The sequence below is a fragment of the Thunnus thynnus genome, chromosome 24, assembly GCF_963924715.1.
Source record: "Thunnus thynnus chromosome 24, fThuThy2.1, whole genome shotgun sequence".
In the NCBI taxonomy this organism is placed as follows: domain Eukaryota; kingdom Metazoa; phylum Chordata; class Actinopteri; order Scombriformes; family Scombridae; genus Thunnus; species Thunnus thynnus.
Window position 1 is genome coordinate 10,914,764 of NC_089540.1, and position 23,038 is coordinate 10,937,801.

The window sequence follows — 23,038 nt, forward strand, 5'->3', positions numbered from 1 at the left end:
TTGTGCACATAAACCTTGCTGTTGCTTGAAAGATGTCTGCCAGTCACATAAACTAGTGTGTAGAATACAGTTGCTGTTCATTTGTGCTCAGACTGACCTGTTAACCTGCATCAAGTGATGTTTGTTTGTCATTTACAATTGTGTCCAGTTAAAACAGTGTTGTGTGAAGAGGAAGCAGCGGTTTTCTTATTACAAAAAGGTGGTAAGAGCATGCTGCTTACTGTTTTCAACTCATGCTCAGTCCTATAAATATGTGATGACCGCAAAAGCAAAAAACATGTCAGTTAAATCGTGTTACATGATGAACAACTTTTACTAAGTGTAGATATTGTAAGATATAAATAATAGATTTAAATAATAAGATATTACAGAAGCATCTTATGTTTTTTGTTTTACAATTTGAGTAAATTCCAGTGCCACTGTAGAGGATGAAGAGGCCACAAGTTCCACAAAAATATCAATTGCCAGTGCTGCTGTTGGTGTGACTGTATTCATCATTATAACTGGAGTTATCCTGGGATTTATCCACAGAAGAAAACATCACAGGTGAGAGACTGTAATATTCATATTTCATATTTTCAATACGTTATTGTTTTTTTCTTCATGACTTAAAAGCATCAGACGCTCTTAAACAATATGATTATATCAACTGTGGTTCATTTACATGCAGTTTTTTCAACACCTGTTCTCATTTTGTAAGTCAAGTATATAATTTAAAAAGTACTTTTCTTTGATGATATCACCTGTCATACATGCTTATCTCATTCTGAATTAGTTTTAATTCACTGCAGTCACCTATAACAAGATCTTGACTGTCAGGTCAAGGTTAAAGATGAAACAATGGAGGAAGATGATGTGTTTCATTTCCTGTCTCGTCTAATAAATTCAGAGTGCATGAACGTTAAGATTTACTTCTAATGAAGTTCTATTTTGTCCGTTCATCCAACAGAGGACAACAAGAGCCGCTGAGCAGTCGTCCAAACACGGTACAGTACAGAAAAGTTTTTTACCTTCTTCATGTGTACTGTTCATTAAACTTTAATCATTTTTTAAATGTCTTTCTGCAGGAGCCACAAGACATTGAGCCGTACAGCACCTTCATGCAAACAGAGTCTGCCGGGCTTTATTCAACTGTCAAAATACACGACTCAAACACTAATAATTCAAACATGTTTACCACAAATTGAGGGAATCTTTAGTAGAGCAGCAATGAAACTAAACTGTATCCATTTCCATGTTTTACTGTTGAATAATTAGTGAAATAGCTCAAGATGTCCACATGGTGGCACTATTTTTGCTTTATTGAATGTATGCATTAATATTTTATTCAACTATAAACTTTTTACATATTCTTTGTGTACGTTTAATCTCTTCAAATGAGCACAGTAAGAGCAATATACCAAATATAATGATCAGAATCAGTAAATTATCTGTTAATTAAACATTAAAACAAAGATGATTCTTGTCCTGTCAGTTTTTCTTTTTAGTTTTCCAATTCTGACTCAAATAGTTCAATATTTGCTGAAGGGTTCTAGGTTTCCTCTAAAACAACTTATCAATATAAACATATCCCAATTAGTATTAATTAGCAGCTTTTCATATTAAGGCTTTGGCTCCAAATTTCTAAGTGTGGCCATTTATTCATTCTAATAATAATAAATGTAATGCTCTTAAACACATTGTGAGTCATATAACCTGAGGTTGTTTTGGGGTCTTTTAACAAATGTACTGTACAAACATACATTTACTCTTGATGAAACACTTGATCAATGGAATTTGAGAATAGAAGTCAGGCAATGGAAGTGTATAATTGTGATCAACAAGTAAATATCCCAGATGTTTATAATACTTGAATTGTGCACACAAACCTTGCTGTTGCTTGAAAGATGTCTGCCAGTCACATGAACTAGTCTGTAGAATACAGTTGCTGTTCATTTGTGCTCAGACTGACCTGTTAACCTGCATCAAGTGATGTGTGTTTGTTACTTACAATTGTGTCCAGTTAAAACAGTGCTGTGTGAAAATGAAGCAGCGGTTTCCTTATTACAAAAAGGTGCTAAGAGCATGCTGCTTACTGTTTTCAACTCATGCTCAGTCCTATAAATATGTGATGACCGCAAAAGCAAACATGTCAGTTAAATCGTGTTACATGATGAACAACTTTTACTAAGTGCAGATATTGTAAGATATAAATAATAGATTTAAATAATAAGATATTACAGAAGCATCTTATGTTTTTTGTTTTACAATTTGAGTAAATTTCAGTGTCACTGTAGAGGATGAAGAGGCCACAAGTTCCACAAAAATATCAATTGCCAGTGCTGCTGTTGGTGTGACTGTATTCATCATTATAACTGGAGTTATCCTGGGATTTATCCACAGAAGAAAACATCACAGGTGAGAGACTGTAATATTCATATTTCATATTGTCAATACATTATTATTTTTTTCTTCAAGACTTAAAAGCATCAGACGCTCTTAAACAATATGATTATATCGACTGTGGTTCATTTACATGCAGTTTTTTCAACACTTGTTCTCATTTTGTAAGTCAAGTATATCATTTAAAAAGTACTTTTCTTTAATGATATCACCTGTCATACATGTTTATCTCATTTTGAATGACTTTGAATTCACTGCAGTCACATATAACAAGATCTTGACTTTCAGGTTCATATGAAACAATGAAGGAAGACGTGATGTTTCGTTTCCTGTCTCGTCTAATAAAATAGACCACAAAATTCAGAGTACATTATTTATCCGTACCATCGTGGTGGTAGGAACAAACTGTGGTGTTACTGCATTGATCGTTGCTTTCGGAGTTGTCCTTGGATTCATCCTCAGAAAAATTCTTTCAAGCTGAAAAATTCTGACTTAAGTGCTTTAAAACCTTGTAAAACAATGCAGTCGGTGGTTTTCTTGGAGAGCACAGAAGAGCTGGTGTGTGTGTGTGTGTGTGTTTAGTGTGTCACTAACTCTGATATCTCTTCTTATTTAAAGAAACTGTTCAAGAACAGACACATCTGGATCATCTGTATGTAAATCTCCCGGCTCTTTGGTGAGTAATTTACTTTCTGATCAGAGGACTGTGTGAGTGGATTTGAACCTTGAAAAGTGGAGGTTTCAGTAAATGTAGTGACTCAGTGTCTCGACCATTGTTCAACATAATTAAGTCAGACTTTTAAGGCATCATGCATTTAAATTCTGATTTTTTTTATAGGACCAAGATGACCCAGATGACCCCTACACAAGCCTTCAGCAGCCAGCAAATGATCTCTACCAAACTATCTCCTCAATACACCATCAACATGATGCCAAGACAAATTCAACCAGTAATATAATGGAGCTGGATGATCAGGAAATAGATGGAAGAGAAACTGATCCAAGTTGAGAAAACTATGAAAACACTTGAACCAAAATTCAAGAGAACATAAATATGTAACTGTCTGATATTGTTTCCCTAAATATTGAGATTGCAGTATCGGACGTTTTCTTGACACCATGAGAACTGTTTCGTTTCTGACTTACAAGAAAAACAAATTCACACCTCTCTATCTTTATCGTCATCACACAGCAAGAAAACACAGGACTTCCTATGTAGATTCACTACTTGATCATAAGAGATACGTGTTTAATGGATCGTGGTGTGAGTCTAATATATCTCAGGTCTACAACAGCTTGTTAATGTAGTTATTAGCATTTTAATTTGTGCTTGCATGCTGTTTCATGAGGCTAATAGCTAGAAGTTTCTAGTCACATTCTTCAATCAGATAGGATTGATATTTTCCAAAAGCTAACAGCATGAAACCTCAACATCTCTGATTCTTTCTTGCTTACTGCTTACTTGTTACTGAGTTTGGCTAGTTTGTTCAGAAATGCTCTGTGTAAAACTGTTGCAGTGGCCGACAAAATCAACAAATACAATAAAGTATGTAACATATAACTCCCTCTTCTAGTATAACTATTTTTTTTAACACACAGACCTTGTTATGAGTAATGTACCTCACATCCTTCCTGAGTTGGAGTTTCATCACAAAAGTTGAGGCCATTTTCTGATTCTTATAACTGACATAAATTATAAGAATTTGAGAATAAAAGTCAGTCAATGGAAGTGTATAATTGTGATCAACAAGTAAATATCCCAGATGTCTATAATACTTGAATTATGCACATAAACCTTGCTGTTGCTTGAAAGATGTCTGCCAGTCACATAAACTAGTCTGTAGAATACAGTTTCTGTTCATTTGTGCTCAGACTGACCTGTTAACCTGCATCAAGTGATGTGTGTTTGTCACTTACATTGTGTCATATTAAAACAGTGCTGTGTGAAGAGGAAGCAGCGGTTTCCTTATTACAAAAAGGTGATAAGAGCATGCTGCTTACTGTTTTCAACTCACGCTCAGTCCTATAAATATGTAATGACCGCAAAAGCAAACATGTCAGTTAAAGCATGTTACATGATGAACAACTTTTACTAAGTGCAGATGTTGTAAGATATAAAGCAGGTGATACTTTGTATTAGTTGGATTCTTGTGGATCCAGCTCCAAGAGTGATCTGAACACATGACTGTAGACCTGATGTTTGAAGATCTGACATATTTTTTTTCTGTATTCTACTCTGTTTCACCGTCAGCGAGTTAATATAAAAGCAGTCATGTCTCGCACTTCCTCCTTTCAGAAGAGAAGCTCAGTTCGTAGCTCTGTGAGAGTTTGAGGTTAGCTAGAGAACAGGTCAAAGACGTGTGTCAGTTTCCCCTCTTCAGTACAATAAAGTCTTCACTGTCAGCAGCACTTCAACTGTTGCTCAGACCTCTTGACCAGCATGGCTGTTTGGAAACTGTGGTTTGTTCTGCTTCTGCTGCTACCTGCGTATAACAACAGCCAAGGTACAGGAACTAGTTTGTATCATTTATCATTTAAATAGAACAATCAAATATTTTCTATATTTTATACTGACTTTAATTATTCTTTGTTTGCAGTGACTTTTGTGAAAACCACTGGGAGAGAACCATATGTCACTCCGATATGCACCAATGAAACACTGAGAATCACACTTATAATATGTAAGATCAGAACAGAGAGGAGCAGAGGAGAAGAGTGTCGCTTAATGTATAAATATGGACAGGACTTTGAACATGGATGTGACTCCAGGTACACACTTATGAATAAGAGTCAGACTATATTTCTTCACCTGACCAGTTTAACACCAGTGGATAGTGGGAACTACAGCTGTGAGTGTACATATCCTGAAGGAACAAATACTCTCCATCTTAATATCACTGTGGAAGGTAAACACATGTTATGCATTTTTCCTCATACTTTGATTAAATTTAAGGTGATTATTTTCCATTGTGTTGTATTGTTAACATGGTAGTATGATGTCTATACTTCAGGTTTACAGGTCAAATCAAAGCATGCAGTAATTTATTAGCTTGGTTGACAGATTTCGATCATTTTTATGTAACAGAAGCATCTTATGTTTTTTGTTTTACCATTGGAGTAAATTTCAGTGTCACTGTAGAGGATGAAGAGGCCACAAGTTCCACAAAAATATCAATTGCCAGTGCTGCTGTTGGTGTGACTGTATTCATCATTATAACTGGAGTTATCCTGGGATTTATCCACAGAAGAAAACATCACAGGTGAGAGACTGTAATGTTCATATTTCATATTTTCAATATATTATTTTTTGAATAATCTTAAACTATATGTTAAACTATATAAATATGATTATATCAACTGCGGTTCATTTACATGCAGTGCTTTCAACACCTGTTCTCATTTTGTAAGTCAAGTATATCATTTAAAAAGTACTTTTCTTTAATGGTGTCACCTGTCATATATGTTTATCTCATTTTGAATGAAATTCACTGTAGTCACATAACAAGATCTTGACTTTCAGGTCAGGATCAAAGATAAAACAATGGAGGAAGATGTGTTTCATTTCCTGTCTCGTCTAATAAATTCAGAGTGCATGAATGTTAAGATTTAATTCTAATGAAGTTCTGTTTTGTCCGTTCATCCAACAGAAGACAACAAGAGCCGCCGAGCAGTCGTCCAAACACGGTACAGTACAGAAAAGTGTTTTACCTTCTTCATGTGTGCTGTTCATTTAACTTTAATCATTTTTTAAATGTGTTTCTGCAGGAGCCTCAAGACATTGAACCGTACAGCACCTTCATGCGAACAGAGTCTGCTGGGCTTTATTCAACTGTCAAAATACGCAACTCAAACACTAATAATTCAAACATGTTTACCACAAATTGAGGGAATCTTTAGTAGAGCAGCAATGAAACTAAACTGTATCCATTTCCATGTTTTACTGTTGAATAATAAGATATCCACATGGTGGCACTATTTTTGCTTTATTGAATGTATGTGTTAATATTTTATTCTAACTGTAAACTTTTTACATAGCAGTGTATTCTTTTTGTATGTTTAATCTCTTCAAATGGACACAGTAAGAGCAATATACCAAATATAATGATCAGAATCAGTAAATTATCTCTTAATTAAACATTAAAACAAAGATGACTCTTGTCCTTGTTCTTGTCCTGTCCTGTTTTTTTTTTTTTTTTCAGTTTTCCAATTCTGACTCAAATTATTCAATATTTGCTGAAGGGTTCTAGGTTTCCTCTAAAACAACTTATCAATATAAACATATCCTAATTAGAATTAATTAGCAGCTTTTCATATTAAGGCTTTGGCTCCAAACTTCTATGTGTGGCTATTTATTCATTCTAATAATAATAAATGTAATGCTCTTAAACACATTGTGAGTCATATAACCTGAGGTTGTTTTGGGGTCTATTAACATATGCACTGTACAAACATACATTTACTCTTGATGAATCACTTTCAAGTGTTTCCAGTGGAATATTTTTTTCAGGTTTTAGTAGAAGAGCAACAGTTTTATTCTAAAAGTTTATACATAATAATACCTCTGCTCTGTTTTAGCCACTTTAAAGATCACAGTCCTTTCATTTGCAAAAAACATTCAAAAATCTCATATGGATGACTTGAGTTTACATATAAGTAACATATAAATTCAGCATTAACAGGCACTGCTGTGACTCTAGTGAAAACCTTCAGATGACAACTAGATGTCGCTCCAGTATGTGCCAATGAAATGCTGTCATCTACCTGTAGTTGTAGTTTTACAAGATCAGCACAGAGAAGAGGTCACCTGCTGTACATATATGAGAATTACACTTTGATTGTTAATGATGTAACAGGAAACTTTCAGCTTTCTGAGTGGAATAATCTTCGGATTTATCCCGCAGAAAAAAAAAAAACAATACTGGTGAGAAATTCTTCTAACCTTTGCTTAAATATTTCAGGTTTAACTATAGGAAATAAATATTATAAATATTAAATATTATAATTAATATAAATTAAAAATACTTTTTAGTTATGTTTGTTTAGAATAGCTGCTTATCATAATGAGCTTGCACATTTTTGGCCTGGGTGGTGGGCTCTTCCAGGAAGCGGGTTTGGTGAAAACTCTGTGTTCGTTCACCCTGAGATGAGGGAAACTCAGGGTTTTCAGTTCCAGGAACAGATATCACTTGACCTCAGGGTCTGTTACCATGGTAACTGTCCCAGAGGTCCCAGGTTTTCTTCAACAAATCTCGAGTTTCTTTCGGTCTCCTCCCTCTTACAGAGCCAGAAACACTGTTTCATTTCCTCATTTATTCAGTATCAAAGCACATTCATTAGCAGAGGTTTACTGTATGTCAGAACCTAAATCCTGGTTGGATATTAGTTTGTTACTCAGGGACTTTCTGAAGTTACCACTTTTATGCACATCAGTCATTTCTTTGCATTTCATTTCTGCTCTCACATTCATATATTACACAGTGTGAATTCACCTCAGCTCAGAATAAAACCTCTGCATGTCCTTCTGTTATAACACTGTGACTCTCTGCATGCAACACAGGCGTCAGTTTGTTAGAGCAGCTCCTGCACTGACATGTTTATTGCACATAATGTACAATCTCAGTTTAAATGTAAAAAAAATGGTATGAGGCTTTAGATATGTTATCATCCATTATCAAAATGACCAACAGTCTCTCTTGTCTCACTCTCTCCAGTAGCAGGGGAACGACAATCCACCCTCAAGCGGCAGGGAGATCCAGAGCGGGCAGTGGGTGTTGTTTCAACTGGCGAACAGGTCCACTTCTGCACTCCTGAACTGGTTCCAAATCTGCTGCACCATCTCGGGGTGCAGCACCCACTCGTCTGGCAGAGGGCTCTCAGAGACAGGAGGTGTTCTGAGGCCCATACCAACAGGTTCTCCGCCATCTTCAACAGGGCAGTAGACTGGACTCTGCCCTGCCTGACCTGCGCGACCATGGTGCGATTTTCTGTTCTCATTAACACGTGTCTCACCTGAGCCTGGATCAGGAAGTGTTGGGGAACCAAGTGCACTGCTAAACAAGGTTGATGTGTCAGTTTTCCCCTGGAGGCCACACGCCACCTATCGCTCTCCCCAGGCAGGTGCCCCCATGCTCGCTAACCAGCCGGCCAACTGTAGAATCAGGTGGACAGCAAGGGCTGCATCGAGGAGGGGCATGCCAGGGAAATCCTACCAAAACCTGTGACCGGGGTTTTTGTCTAAAATGGCTGCTGCTAGGATGCCTCCACACACTTCCAGATTTCTAGGAGGGGAGGTGAAACCAAAGCCGCCTGAGCTGGGTGAGCACGTCCATGGAAACCCTCATGGAGACAGTTCACTAGCTTGGGTGGAAGCGGGGGGCGCCGGCGGTGTGCTGTCAACTGGGGTGGGGCCTTGGTGTCATCAATCATGAGTCCTGTGGTCTTGTCTGAGGAGAGTAGAAAACATGACGGTGTGTGCTGGCTATTAAGCTAACCCTAACCCTAACCCTCGCTAAGGAAAAGAGGATAGTGAGCAGCAGTGAGATGCTGCTTATACAGTGTGATTGGAGGAGAGTATTACCCATAGAGTCCAGTAGAGGGCAGAACCTGTGTGACACAGAACTCACTCAGGGTTCATCAACTCAGAGTTCATCAACTCAGAGTTCAGAGTTTGTTGAACCTGCTTTCTGGAACGGACCCCTGATGTCCTCTGATAGTTACCATTTTTTATGTAGAAAATTGTTTTGATGCTTTCTGGTCTGACACTAATGACTGAATTGATTTAAAAAAAAACTTAATTAAGGGAACAAATATTACTCTTTTATGTAATATACTCTTTTTATACAAATCCACAGTTTAATTGCTTTGCTCTTCCAATTTCATTCCACAAACATTGAGACAGACAGATAATTCCTTTTTTGTTGTTGTTGTTGTTTCTGTCTGGTCTTCCCCTGCAATGACACTCTTCTCTGTTTGCAGAAGAACCACTAATTCTGAAAATCCCTTCTTTTTCAGTAAGTACTGCACTCTACTGTAATTCACTCCTGTGCAAACAAATACTATGAGTAATTGATGTACATTTCCTGAATCTCTTCTTTGTTTGTGAAATGCAATAATCTGGAGCAGACCAGTTACAGGGCTCCAGAATGGCTGATTATGTTTTGAGGAAACAGAAACTCTCAGCACCACTGAGGAAAATGAGCCAGCTTTCTTTAAAGAAGTGGCAAAGTCTGCAGTTTTCAATCACTTTCAGTTGTGCATTTTAAAGCATGATTGTATGTTTTTGTTGGCTCAAGATGACTAAGAACACGAAGTATTATCTACTAATTGTCAATACTGAGGCGAACCAAACTGGCAACAATGCAATATTCTACAGTGTTTCCCCTAAAATTTTGTTTCAGGCCTGTTGGTACACACTGAAAAAAACCCTAAAGGGACAAGGCACGCAGGATGGCATATTTGTGTGGTCGGCTTTGATCAGGTGGCGTCTGCACTTTATATTTGCATTCAAATTTTTGTTTGCTTGGTATATTCAAGACTTAAAACAAAGTGGTCACAAGAGGAGGATGACTTAATAAGCTGCATTTATTGCTTAAAAATAAGCTTTCCCTCTCCCTACTTCCCCATCTGTATTTTTGCTTGACTCTAGACTTTTGGAGAAAAATGTTGATATTTATATATTTGTGCCATGCTCACATTAGCTAAACTGCATCACATATGCTCTTGCTCTGCAGTAATTTAAAGGAACTCTGATACCCAAACGCATATGATTATTGACTTCTGAATAAATGGATATTTGGTATTATTTTTGGCATTCAAAAAAATATTTTTTTGGCCTGGTGGGGGTTCTCGTTGGTCTGATGGCCCACTGGGTCTGTACAATTATAGAGGAAACACTGTTGTACATCCATTTGAAAATCTCAATAACATGTTTGTTGCTGTTTTCTCTCTATGGCAGTGCTGATACTAGACATTATTCAGATTATAACAATTCAATTTCTCTGCATGAAATGTCATTATCTGTTGACAAACCTGAACAAATTAAGCTTACTGTCCATCTCTAATGAGCATAAACCAACTGCTGCTTATTGTCATCAAATACAAATACAAAACCAAGACTCTTCAGAGATTGAATATTGCACCAGAAGGGACCATTTTATAATCCCATCTCAATGTATTTCTTTGCATGAGGTTGCAATACACCTTACAGTGAGGCCTGTCAGTCCTCCCTGTATCCTGTGTGAATGCTCTAGCAACAACAAATCCTTGACCGATGAAGCAGTGGCATTTGAGCCCTAATTTATTTCGTGTAGATAACTCAGAGACTCTCAAATCAATCTCAAGTTGATTTGCAACTAGCTGTCAGGCTGTGACTATCAACAACTGGGTGCATAGAGATAAGTTTAAAAGTAAGGGAGGTGGCCCTTGTGACCAAAATAGCAGATACTTTCTGGTGTAATGTAATCTAGTTTATAAGGCTGGTACATAGTGATAGTACACAACTGCAAGCCTCTACTACACTTTTAGCATCACGTTCTAGTTTAAAATTACAGGTGTCAGCTGTCAGGTAGGATAGGTACTTCCCAGATGTGATAAATCACTTAAAATGGACCTTACAACATATTTAAAATCTATAATATATCTATAAACAATCTGTAACACATCAATAAAGTACTGTCCAACCTGGAAGCACTTCGGAGTCTATCTTGATGATTCATCAGGTTTATCATCGTTAAAGGTAATACTGAAAATGAAAATGATGTTGATTATTTAGGGACAGTTCACTGCACTATTACTAAATAAGGTTTGTCTCAAAAGTACCATCATCTTTTAGCATTTTGTCCAGACTTTGAGCTAATTGATTGCCTACAAAATGTTTGGCAGTCACCTTACACTTAAGTAACCCCTCCAGAAAGCACTTAGGTTCTTTCCTAGCATGGAACTTAAGAGGAATTATTACGCAACTTTCCCTCATTATGTTTAGTAAACAAGATTTCATAAGAGATTTAACTATATAAGATTAGTGATTGTATAATGGACAACAAACCAGAGGTGTGACGGTGGTTTAGGGGTCACCCAGAGTAGCATCTCAGGTTCAAATAGCATGTTATTTCTCTTTTGCTATTTCCTGTTGGCATGTGAAAAATGCAGAAAAGAAAAGAAAAAAGAACGTTATTGCACAACAATCCAGTAACATTGTATTGTACTGTTACATTTCCTGAAGATATACATCACAGGATGTTCCCTCAATCATGATTCCAGTTTCAGGATTACAGGCTTTGCTGTGATTCACAGATACAGCATGCAGTGTGTGGACACTGACACGTTTCTTATTAGGTTATGAATTAACAGTCATAACTACATCATTAAGGGAGTAAGATTGTGTTATCTTTTCTTATAAATGAAACATAGGTTATCAAGTACTGAATCCACCACTCACAAGCATGACTTGTTACACTCCCAGGGCTGAAATGTAACCATGATGAAGTATCTTTGGACAGAAACGTAAAGGTTCATATCAAACAGCAATGGTTTTCTCTTTTGTAGAAGTCATCCCGCAGTACTGAAATATGGTGCCAAAAATAACTTTTTACATGTGTAACATTTGCAATTATTGGCTGGAATCTCTGAAATCAATGTGGTATCAATGAGGTCAAGTAAAGTGGTAAATGGACCTATTATGGGATATTAACTCTTCCAAGTCCTGACTGGGATATCAATTAGTAAATGTAGTAAATTGAATTATATTTGAAGGTGACTCAATATTGCTGGAAAGCCTTTATAGTATGATTCATTGTTTCTCAAAACTTGTTACACAGAAATACACTAGTACTTCAGTGATGATGGACTTCCCTACTATTTAACTGGCTGCCATGAGAATTACTGGAGGTTGTCACGTGTCACACGTATGTTTACCATCATGAAAATATGATTCAAATGATGTACTCCCCGAGGGAGTCGGGGTGTTAAAACTTCACAACACCATAGCTGCTAATGTACCATGTGCGCACTTTCTTTTTCTGGGACTTTTTTGACCACCTTTTTTGAGATTACTGGAGTTGCTGTCAGTACAGTAAATATACGGTTCCCCAATAATTACAGCATTAATATTAGAAGTACTAATATGAACAGTTAGAGAACAGAGAATAGAAGTGTCAATCGGTGTCGGTTTCAGAGTGTCAAGGAGAGTGAAATAAGTCTTGCTTTCTTTTTGCTTTGCAGTGTTGCTCTTTGTTGCGAAATTATAAAAAGTGACTAACATTTTATTATTTGATTATCATTTCATAATCAAATAATATACTTATTTTTCCTGTTATCATATGAGAATTCCAAAGTATATATTTTAACCTGATGGTCCAGCCTCATTAATGTGGTCCATAGTCTGTTTTTACATCTTTTCACTATTGGTTTAACAACAGAAACACAAAGATGATACATCTGCCTAAAAGCAGTCGTAGTAATAGTATTTAAATCAGTACACGTAGCAATACCATGCTATAAAAATACTCCATTACAGGAAAAAGTCTTGCATTCAACACTTTATATCGTAAAAGTATTAGCAACAAAATATAGTATCAAAAGTGAAAGTATTAATTATGCAGAGTGACCAGTGAGTAATTTATTATTATTATTATTATTGTTGTTGTTGTTGTTGTTGTTTGTTGTTATTGATATATTAATATGTAAGCAGTGCTTTAATGTGATTGGTCAAAGTAGAGTTAATGTTAACTACTTAAACTAGCTACATAAACTAGCAGTTTAATGTATAATAATCCATCATTTTATAATCTAATCATATATTTTGTGTGTAAAATCCTAATCTGAAAATGAATATATAGAGTACAATATTTCAATATTGCAATATTTATGGAGTAGAAGTATAGAATACCATAGAATTTAAATAGTATTACAGATACAGTAAATGTACACCACCTACACAAAGCCTTTGGGGTTTATATGGTCATGCTACATACTGTAAACTGAAGAAATCCCCTCTCACCCAGTTTCACTTTCTCTTTTACAGGCACTTAAAAAAGGCTGCTCTGCTCTGAACTGACAGTGTTGTTTGTACGTCTGGGATGAAAATGTTTCGTTTCCTGATACTAACCGGTTTGCTGTTGAAAGGTGAGTGACACAGGAGACACAGGAGAGGCAAACCTCCTCCACATTCAGTGTGGTAACTTTATTAGTATCTACAGAATAGAGTTCAGAATTTTGTAGTTATGGTGCCTATATTATATGTTTTTCTGTCCTCTTAAAAAGACAACATTATTATATAGCATAATTTAAAGTCATCTACATTCAAAACGCTTAGAAGGACAAATATATTTTAGTCATTCATTATTGAGTGCAGCAGGTGCATATCTTACCTTAAGTCTGCGCTTACCGACACTCAGCTGTTTTTTTTTTTTATTTTATTTTAGCCTGGGCGTCGCAGATCAGTGGATATGGAAATACAACAGCTGATTACGGCGGTGACGCGTATTACAGGTGCACACTTCAGAACCCCACAGGTGATCATATTCTCCTTTTCTCATCGTCTGCAGTCTTGGTTGTTTTGTTTTTAAGGTTTTTAAGGATTTACTGTTCCTCCATTCCAGAGAGGTATTCCATCAAGCTGGATAAAGGAAAAGCCCGGCTTATTTAGATAAGCCTCGCTAATTTCATTGAGAGTCCGTTCCATCATATTGGTTATATGATTCACTGCTCAGTAACCATGGTAACTCATACCGCCGAACTAGCTTGCTCCTTGGCAGCTGTGTGTCGAAGAACAACCGACGGGCGGAAACAGACTCCAAAACGGCGGTTCCGCTAAATGTCTTTTTTTTTCCTGCTCACGTCACTTTTGTCATGTCCGTGTTCGGAAACGAAAAGGAAATTAAATAAAGACCAAATCATGACCTTCTGCTGTGTTTAAATATATATAGTGGAAAATGAATACAGCTGTTTAGCCTATATGGATCAAAAAGCTTGGGACAGAATCATTCCTATACAAAATTGATGCTGTTTAAATAATCCACCTATAGTAATAAAGGAGCCCGCTTACAGTGTTCGTTTTGTATCTCTTCACATGAGAACATGTGGAAAAACATTTTAAAACTACGGTAATTCTATTGTTTGCACTTTACTCCCATGATAAGCGGCTGTGGCATCATTATTGCCCACCTGAGGCTGGTGCTGCGTGCACACTGACATCATCATGGGAAAACGAAAGTGATTTCTTCTCAGTGAAAAACGGGGAGAAGAAGGAACTTCTTTACTTTATATTCACGTAGGCTAATAAATATATGTCAATTAGATGGTAATCTGCATGAGAAATAAAGAAAAGAAATCGGTTATATACCTAATTATCTCATAGTGATATTTAACCCGGACAGACGTGATCACTATAAGCGGTTTCCACTGTACGTATATCCTTCTTCTTTCTTCATCTTCAACTGCAACGCCTTAATTTTTAACCTTCATCAACGCTTGTAAATGGACATACTGCGAAAGAGAAAATGTGTCAAAGAGTAGCTGATTATGTAATTGGTAATGGTAAATTGGTTTAAACATGCATCTGATATTGTCTAGCCTACTGATAATATAGCCACAGTCACTGATCTGAATGTTCATTCATTACCAAATAACGAAACAAACAAAGCTGTGTTAGTGGAGCGGCTTGAGCCTCACGTGATAGGTGACGTCAATTCCAGCCAGCTTTCTCTACCTGCGTTGATGGAATACCCCTCTGACGTCAGAGTACTTTCAGGAAATGTTTTTTTTTTAAAATTACTTCAGGTGTTTTCTCTGTAAATATTGACTGGACGATAACCATCTGGGATTCCCCGCAGGTGTGCTCCAGGTCACGTGGCAGAGGCTGTTCAAGGATGAGTCCATAGAGAATTTGGCAACCTACAGCAAGCGGTTTGGACAGCAAGTGAACGAGCCTTACCGGGAAAAACTAACGTTCACAGAAGCATCTCTCAACTCATCATCTATCACTGTGAGGAATGTAACATGGGAGGATGAGAGCTGTTATATTTGCTCGTTCAATGTGTATCCAGATGGGTCCCAAAGAAGACAGACTTGCCTCACAGTGCAAGGTAAATTACAGGAAGACCATGCATGTAGATGGAAAAAGAGAAAGAATAGTATTTTTAAATTATGAGCAAAAGTTGTACATCTAAAGTTTAAAGTCGGTTGTCTGGAAGAAATGTTATATTCTTGCAGACATGCAGTGGTTGAAGCCCAAAAATAAGACTTTTTGCTTCAAGTTCTGACATTTGAACTTTTTATATGGCCCTGATTCTGTGAATTCAAACCACAAGTACTCAAATGATCAAATAATCTCTTGTGAGAATAGTTGTAAGAATGGCTGAGGTACTCAAAATGTTTCAATTCTCTATCAAGGAATATCCGAGGTGAAAACAGACGTGCAAGTTACAGACAGAGGAAAAGAGGAGAGAGATGTGAAGGTTGTGTTTAGCTGCTCTGCAACAGGTAAACCAGCTCCCTCCATTCAGTGGGTCGTTTCACCTCCTGCAACCAGCTCAGAAGAAACAAAGACTATGACAGCGACAAACAGTGACCACACGTTTACCAGCAGTCGCAACATCACACTGAAAGTATCTGCAGACTGGAAAGGAGATGTGGATTGTCTGGTGAACAGTGGAAAGAGGGGACAGAGGCTGCAGAGGATTCCTTTTTCTTTACATCCTGAACATGTGGAGGACAAGAAAGCGGAAGGTATGCATATCAGTCATTTTGTATCTGTTTTACTGTAACAACAACTGCTGTCTTTAACTGGTAGGCTATTAGTAAACTGCCCAATTTTGGTAATCAGTGTCTGGTTCATTAGAGAGGAAGTAACCTGATGACAGTGTTTACCAAGAAAGCTTCCCAGAAAATTCCCAGTAGAACATCTTTGCATGCAACATGTCACTGACTGGAAGCGATGTCACTCTGTCAACAGTGCAATGTTGAAATAGAAACAGGTTTATAATGGGTAAATTTAAGTGACACTAATACTGACTTTTTCAATTTTTGGTCATTATCTTAATCAAACATACACATTAGCAATTTTTATTAGCTGTAGCTGTGTTTTCCATCATAAAAAGGCTCCTTTAAAATTAATAGATGTACAGTTTATTCTTTATTTTTGATTGTTTTTCACTTTGTAGCCAACCTAACAAGAGCTTAAACAATTAGTTGATTGAAAGACAAATAATCAGCAATGATTTTAAAGGGGACATATCATGCTTTTTGTGATCTTTTGTCAAATTTTACACTGTTATAATGTTGGGCATCTATGTTAAACGTAGTCAAACTTCCGAAACTTGAGGTGAATGTATGTATAAATGGTGCCTTCAAGTCAAAAGTTACCTCTACTTTCTCCTCGTTATGATGTCAGATCGTTTGCACATGCCCACAAACGCCTGTCTGTTCAGTAGTCTTTGTTGCTAAGGTTGTGTCATGTTGTTGTGGATCAGATTCGGGATCGAACATTTACGGATGTATTTGCGAAATTTATATTTCGAGTAAGGAACAGGTAAAACAAGTGAAATCCGACTGCTATTGTTTGTTTACGTAGCCTGTGGAGCTTCTGGGAACCAATCAGAACAGAGCATCGGGAAGGGAGCCTTAAAGAGACAGGAGCTAAAACGATGCGTTTCAAACACCTGCCCTACTGTGCTTCTGATTGACTGGGACTCATTGCCTTAATTGGTTAGGTTGGTTAGGTTTAGGCATGAGGAGTGAGATGGTTAGGATAAAAATATCAAGGTCAGAGCCAATCAAAAGGCAGAGTAGGGCAGGTCTTTGTGGAACGTGGGTGGGGAAAAAAAATAACATTGCGGCCTCCGTGGAAGAAGACCCTCTCCCCATGTAGATATAAAAGGCTTATTGAGTGATTAAGTGACTCAGCACTGTCCTGTGGCTCAGTTGACCAGAAACTCAAGAAACTTCCCGAAATTTAGTACGTTTTGGTATTGTTCAAAGAATGGGAAGCAATTTGAAACATGATGTAATATACAACAGAGAATATTCTGGGACGTGGGTAATTTATCCACCACAATCATGTGCCTGACTAATGAAAACTGTAAATTTGCAGAACAGAATATTACTGTTCCTCAAAGTGAGTCGGCTTTGCAGTGTCATTTCAAGAGAAACTTGTCACAGCACAGTGAGTTGTTGTGACACAGGCTTTAGTTCTTTAGGGAGGTCATATGACAGTTTGATGCTTGGATAAAGAAGGGGAAGTTATGTCAGCATTTAAAATTAAGAATGTGACCATGAACATTTCCCACCTTCCTCTTTTCAGGGGAATGTCATTTGATTAATAGCTGTACTGAAACACACTAACAACATGCTGTTTATCTCCAGGTGGAGGAATGTCGTCATCAGGGATTGCACTTCTGATTGCAGCTGTAATGTTTCTTTCCTGCATTGTTGTTGCTGCTGTGATCCAGCGAAAAAGGTGAGATTTTGCATAATAAATATCAACTCAATTTGCACAATATCTTATCTTTATGTTTAATGTGTTTCCCACGGTAAAATAAACTCTGCTTTTCTTTCTTTCTGGCAGGTTAAAGGGTGACAGAAGATTTGAACATGTTGAAAACTTGAGTAATGTTTGACCTCTCACGCAACCGTCTCTGACTATCTCTGTGCAATTGTTATAAAATTTGCATTTTTTTGCTTCTAAACTTAACAGACTTAACAGTGAATTAAGCTTAAAGCTGTGATCCAAGATGCATTTACTCATGTATATGCTACCTGTCCAGTTTGCATTTCTTTTAGATTGCAATATTCAGCACTTTATATGTCTTTATTGAGCTTCAAGCAGCTAAAAGTAGAATGTAAAAAGCCAGGGAAAATGTCCAGTGTTCCATTGGAGTATTATATTCATGTTATTATATTTTAAGCTGTTAACAAGACTGTGACCTCAACTTTACAATAGTACAATAGTTAAAGTTTGCTTGAAGTAAGTCTAGCAGGTAGATTATGAGTATAACCAGCTGATATAGATGTAATCAATATTCCTTTTTGTGCTTGCGATCATGTGAGGAGACAGAAAAATAGGTGATTTTTACTCAGCCAGAGGAGGAGTACACTGGAGAGGGGGATGCTATTCAGAGGGGAAGGGGATGTGACTCAGAGGGGAGATGGGACAGATATTTATATTTAGGGAGTGATAAACATTTGGATTGAAAAATGACTGACTGCCCATCCTGAGGTGGGATGGTTGGATGTCAGCACAGGAAACATGAAGCAAGGAAGAAGAATTCAGGGGAAGTTGAGGCAAAGCAGGCTGAAGCCTTGAGGTTGTGTTTTGGTGACACCGTGGATGTATCACAATGATACTGTGTCACATACTGATCTCAGGGTGCTGTAGTGCCATCTAGTGTGCTTTTTGGGGAAGTAAAGAATAGGCTTTTTTAAGAGACAGAAATTAAAATATAATGGCACTAAAGAGGATTGAAGTAACCCAAATTTAGCATCACTAAGGAATATAATTCAAATTTCTGTTAGATTGGTACTTCTCCCTTTTAATGTGATCTATACTGTGAAATGTGAAGTTAGTGCAAAAGAAGATATCAATATTTATCTATCAATATGTATATACAAAGTTTGAATTAGAGATAATATATTACATAATAGACATATTTATTTGTAAGTGTGTTGTTTTTTGTTATTTTTTTCAATTTTGCACTTCAATGTTTGTGTCTACTTTGCCACTAAAATATACATTTTATTTTCTGTTACACTGTTGTATTGTGTCATGTATGTTGGTTATTGTTTTACATGTACTGTTTCTGAAAACAAATCCCTGTCAATCACTTGATTATATAATTTGTGGTGTTTATTTTGTGATATGATATGTTTTTGATGAATAAGTTATTCTTTCATGTTTCCCATATATTTATTTATTGTTTTTAAGCTAATTAAAATGTTTTAGGTCACTTCACTTGTGTACAGTGCTGTTGTTGCAGATATTATGAACAGAATGATCCTTTCTGTCAAAACTGGCTGTCCTAAAAAAAAAAGGGCTGGATATATCACACCATGCATGTATATGCCAACAAAGAAGAGAATGTGACAAACATCCCCAACAACCACATGTTATAGTGTAACTAAGGAAAAAACTATCAAAACTTTGCTGAAAGTCCTGACGACCGAAAGCGAAAGTAATTAATGTTCAAATCTCAATGACTTGCAGGAGCGGGATGTTCCACTATAACAGGGGGGATCCGTTTGTGTTCTGGCAATATCCAGTTGTTTTTAGAGCAAAACAGCAGCCGCTGGTTGAATCAGCAGTTTATTCGACATTGAAGTGAATCCCATTACGTTGTTTATAGGCGGATTTATTCCAGGGATTACTTATATTATTTTTATATTGACACCTACCTGCTGTACACCTGAATTAGTCCATCCATGAGACAGACTTGTCTGCACAGCGGGACTTTCAAGTTTTGGCGCACAAACAGCAGCAATGACAAACCGTGCGGTCTTATATTTTCTTTTTATGGTGGAGGTATTTCCGAAAGGTAAGAAAAATAAATCTGTAATTATAATGTACGTTACAGATTGTTTTAAAGTCATTCGTTGTGAGTAGGTTAAACCTAAAACATAACTAGCTTTTAACATTTTGTCAATGACTGCTTCATTACATTATAAACAGGCACAGAACGGAACCGAATACATGTAATGGCGTTACGTGACACAAAAGAAAGGTGATTGTATACTGTTACAGTTAAAGACATACAGACATTCAGATTAGCGTTACATTTAGTAGAAAAGGGGGATTATTAGCAGGTTTACAGTTTGAGAGCACTTGTCCTTGTTTGCAGCCATATCTCGCTCTGTCATCATGAAAGCTGCGTCGTGCAGCTGGGTTGTGGGTCACACTTTTTACGTTCATCTGAATCCCTCATTCAAGTCCCAGTAAAACTGAAGTTAGAGCGTCTTTAGCGTCTGTACTGTAACTTATTTCAAAGTGAGACGAATACTTGAGTTGTGTACAGTTACAGGAGGGACTTAAATCAAATCTCGCATTTGATTGGACCGCTAAAAAAGTGTGCGGGGCTTATATAGTTAAATGCTGTACCGAACTGCAGAGGACTGTCCTCAAAACCCTCCACAACCTCAGTCTCACATCTACAGCCTAACTGTCATTTCATTTCCTCCATGCAGGTCTAACAGATGTGATACAAACACAGCAGACTGTGATGGCAAAAGTAGGAGAAGATATGTGCTTCAACTGTCAGCTCATGCAGTCTAGAGATGTTCTTCAGGTCACATGGCAGAAACTTTCACCTGGGGGGAAGAAGAAGAATCTTGCCACCTACAACAAATACTTTGGACAAACAGTGAATGCTAATTTTCAGGGGAAAGTGGCGTTTAAAGATCCTGGACTGCAGAACTGCTCCATAGTTATCAGGGAGGTGAAGGAGCAGGATGAAGGCTGCTATCTCTGCTTGTTTAACACGTATCCTGAAGGTTCTCTGACAGGCAGAACCTGCCTCCAACTCTATGGTGAGGACTAGACTTGAAAGTCATTTTCATTATTGATGGCATCGACTAATCAGTGCAGCTGTAAGGATCTTTCTGCGTTATTAAAGACATTTCCATAATCATCGATTAGATTCTATATTTCCAGTATTTAATACATTCCATTTTCATAATGGATTTCCACTCTCACATGCAAATAGATGGAAGATTAAAATTATGTTTATTTGTCTGTTTGCCATGAAATTCAATTTTCTTTTACTGTCACATGTGACAATAACTGTATTTTCACACCACAAAATGCAAAAAGTGCAACCCTCCCAACAGTCCTTGTGTGCATTTATGTTCATGTACAGTGTTTTCATATAGAGCTGCAACAAAATATAGAGCAGCATGAAAGTGACAGATGCTGCATCACCAGTAGCAGGTGATTCTTTCTAGGCCAAACAAACTAACATACTGGACACAAAGCATCATGTCAAAGCTGATGTCTTTGTAAGAAATGAATTCATGTGAAACAGTATTTCTTTAATGTTTTGTCTTTGCAGAGCTGCATGAACCCATTCTACAAATCAGAGAATCAAACTCTACTGAAGAGACAGTTGTGTTCTGCTCGGCCACAGGTCGTCCTGCTCCCACAGTAACTCTGAATGTCCCACAACAAGACCTCTACTTCTCTAACAGCACAGTCAGTGTCACCAACACCAACGGTACAGTCACCGTCACCATTACAGCTGTGCTGTCTGGTTTCCATGCAAACGACACACAAGTTGGATGTGCAGCACGACTGCTCTCAGTCCCTGAGATTCAGGTGTTTAAGATGATTCCTGCGGTGAAACGATCATCTGCTGATGGTGAAAAACACTTCCAAAACCACAGATTTATAAACTGATTATCACTTTATGATTCTGATTTGGTTTCATTTTTCAGGTTTTGATGATGAATCTGGATCCAACAAGAGTAAGTTAACATTGAAGTTATCTTAAGTCAGAATTCACATTTAAACTGTAGTTCCTTTATGAATGTTTAGTGTTTCATGTCACATTTTTCCTCTTTTTCTCATAGATTTCACTTTGATCATTGCATTGATCACAGCAGTGGCTGTTGTTTGTGTTGCTGTAGTCGTCACTGTCCTGCTCAGACATAAATGTAGAAACAGGTAATTTCATTTTTAAGGCATGATGTGGAAGTGAAGAATCACCCGACATGAATTGGAGGCATGAAGTGTCTTAAAACCGTTTAATGCACACCTACAAGTTCATTATCCCACGTATGGTCTTTGCCAACAATATAAAAAAAAACATTTGCCAATTTTTGGTTAAAGTTTTGCACTCAAAGTTGAAAGGTTACGAGGCAAGTGCTTACTGCTGTTATGACAACTTGCCACACTGAACTCGCCACCAGCCTGAACGGAGGCATGAATTTCACGTAAGGTGTCATTAAGCAGAACCACAGTGTTTGTCTCCAAATCAGTTTTCTTTTGTTTTTGGTAGAGAAAGTATCTCAGTATATTAACTGCCCATTTTGTTGCCTTTTTTTAAAATTATTCTCATCCTTCTCTTCTTCTATCATTTTAAGCTCTACAGGTGTCAGTTTCTGGTGCTGTTTCTCACTTGGTTTCTTTCTTTTCTTCCTCATCTTTTTTTCCTCTGCTGCACCCCTTTCTTCAAAACTTCATAACAAGTAAGCTTTGACAGTTGTGCTTTTTAATGTCCCTATAGTTACAGGTTAGGTAGCGGGTGAATTTAGAAGGGTGATAAAACTTGAGCAGAACTACATGTGCAATAAATGGTTTTAACGCACACCTGCCGAGCAATCAGAAAAGAGTATTCACTCAGACCATGGTATAACAGGAATTAACATTGATTATCCCTTACATATGTCACATCCTGCCAGAACTTTCTGTTTGTGTTTATTCCGTTTTATTTTGAAATGTTTTCTCCTCATGTTTTGTTACCTCTACTTCCTGTGTTTTACCACCTTTGTTGATTACCTCATGTGTTTCACCTGTGTCTCATTTCACTCACCTGTGTTCTGTTTGTAGTCATTCTTTGTGTATTTAAGTCCAGTTTTCAGTTCATTCTTTGTCAAGTCGTCAGTTAACATTGTTCCTGTTTTTGATTTTTTTCAATTAATATTCTGCATTTGATCCCATTGGCCTGCTGTCTTC

The 23,038-nt window shown here is 37.2% G+C and overlaps 3 protein-coding genes and 1 long non-coding RNA gene across 7 annotated transcripts in view; all 4 read left to right on the plus strand.

Annotated features, from left to right (window-relative positions):
• Window positions 1-277: 277 nt before the first annotated feature.
• On the plus strand, window positions 278-1,454 carry LOC137176933 (uncharacterized). 2 transcript variants are annotated; one of them, XR_010925899.1, is made up of 3 exons: window positions 278-546; window positions 950-986; window positions 1,068-1,454. It is a non-coding gene; the product is annotated as an uncharacterized lncRNA (long non-coding RNA). The 2 variants fall into 2 exon arrangements; XR_010925898.1 differs by lacking the exon at window positions 278-546 and having other exon boundaries at window positions 577-986.
• A 460-nt stretch (window positions 1,455-1,914) lies between these two features.
• On the plus strand, window positions 1,915-6,529 carry LOC137176929 (uncharacterized). Of its 2 annotated transcripts, none has more exons than XM_067582967.1 (7): window positions 1,915-2,397; window positions 3,001-3,058; window positions 3,221-4,886; window positions 4,980-5,288; window positions 5,501-5,642; window positions 6,030-6,066; window positions 6,148-6,529. In XM_067582967.1, exons 3-7 carry the CDS (start codon window positions 4,823-4,825, stop codon window positions 6,265-6,267), a joined length of 672 nt encoding a protein of 223 aa, XP_067439068.1. In that variant the 5' UTR covers window positions 1,915-2,397; window positions 3,001-3,058; window positions 3,221-4,822; the 3' UTR covers window positions 6,268-6,529. The 2 variants fall into 2 exon arrangements, with proteins under 2 accessions (XP_067439068.1, XP_067439069.1); XM_067582968.1 differs by having other exon boundaries at window positions 6,033-6,066.
• A 6,833-nt stretch (window positions 6,530-13,362) lies between these two features.
• Window positions 13,363-19,385, plus strand: LOC137177089 (OX-2 membrane glycoprotein-like). Its single transcript, XM_067583207.1, has 6 exons — window positions 13,363-13,503; window positions 13,803-13,892; window positions 15,213-15,464; window positions 15,772-16,107; window positions 17,743-17,836; window positions 17,945-19,385. Exons 1-6 carry the CDS (start codon window positions 13,458-13,460, stop codon window positions 17,994-17,996), a joined length of 870 nt encoding a protein of 289 aa, XP_067439308.1. The 5' UTR covers window positions 13,363-13,457; the 3' UTR covers window positions 17,997-19,385.
• A 2,370-nt stretch (window positions 19,386-21,755) lies between these two features.
• LOC137177088 (proteoglycan 4-like) overlaps window positions 21,756-23,038 on the plus strand; it is a 29,628-nt gene continuing 28,345 nt past the window's right edge. For both annotated transcript variants that reach the window (XM_067583205.1, XM_067583206.1), the window contains exons 1-2: window positions 21,756-21,828; window positions 21,934-22,027. In XM_067583205.1, coding sequence (XP_067439306.1) covers window positions 21,771-21,828; window positions 21,934-22,027 — 152 coding nt within the window. In that variant the 5' untranslated portion in view covers window positions 21,756-21,770. The remainder of the gene's footprint in view (window positions 21,829-21,933; window positions 22,028-23,038) is intronic.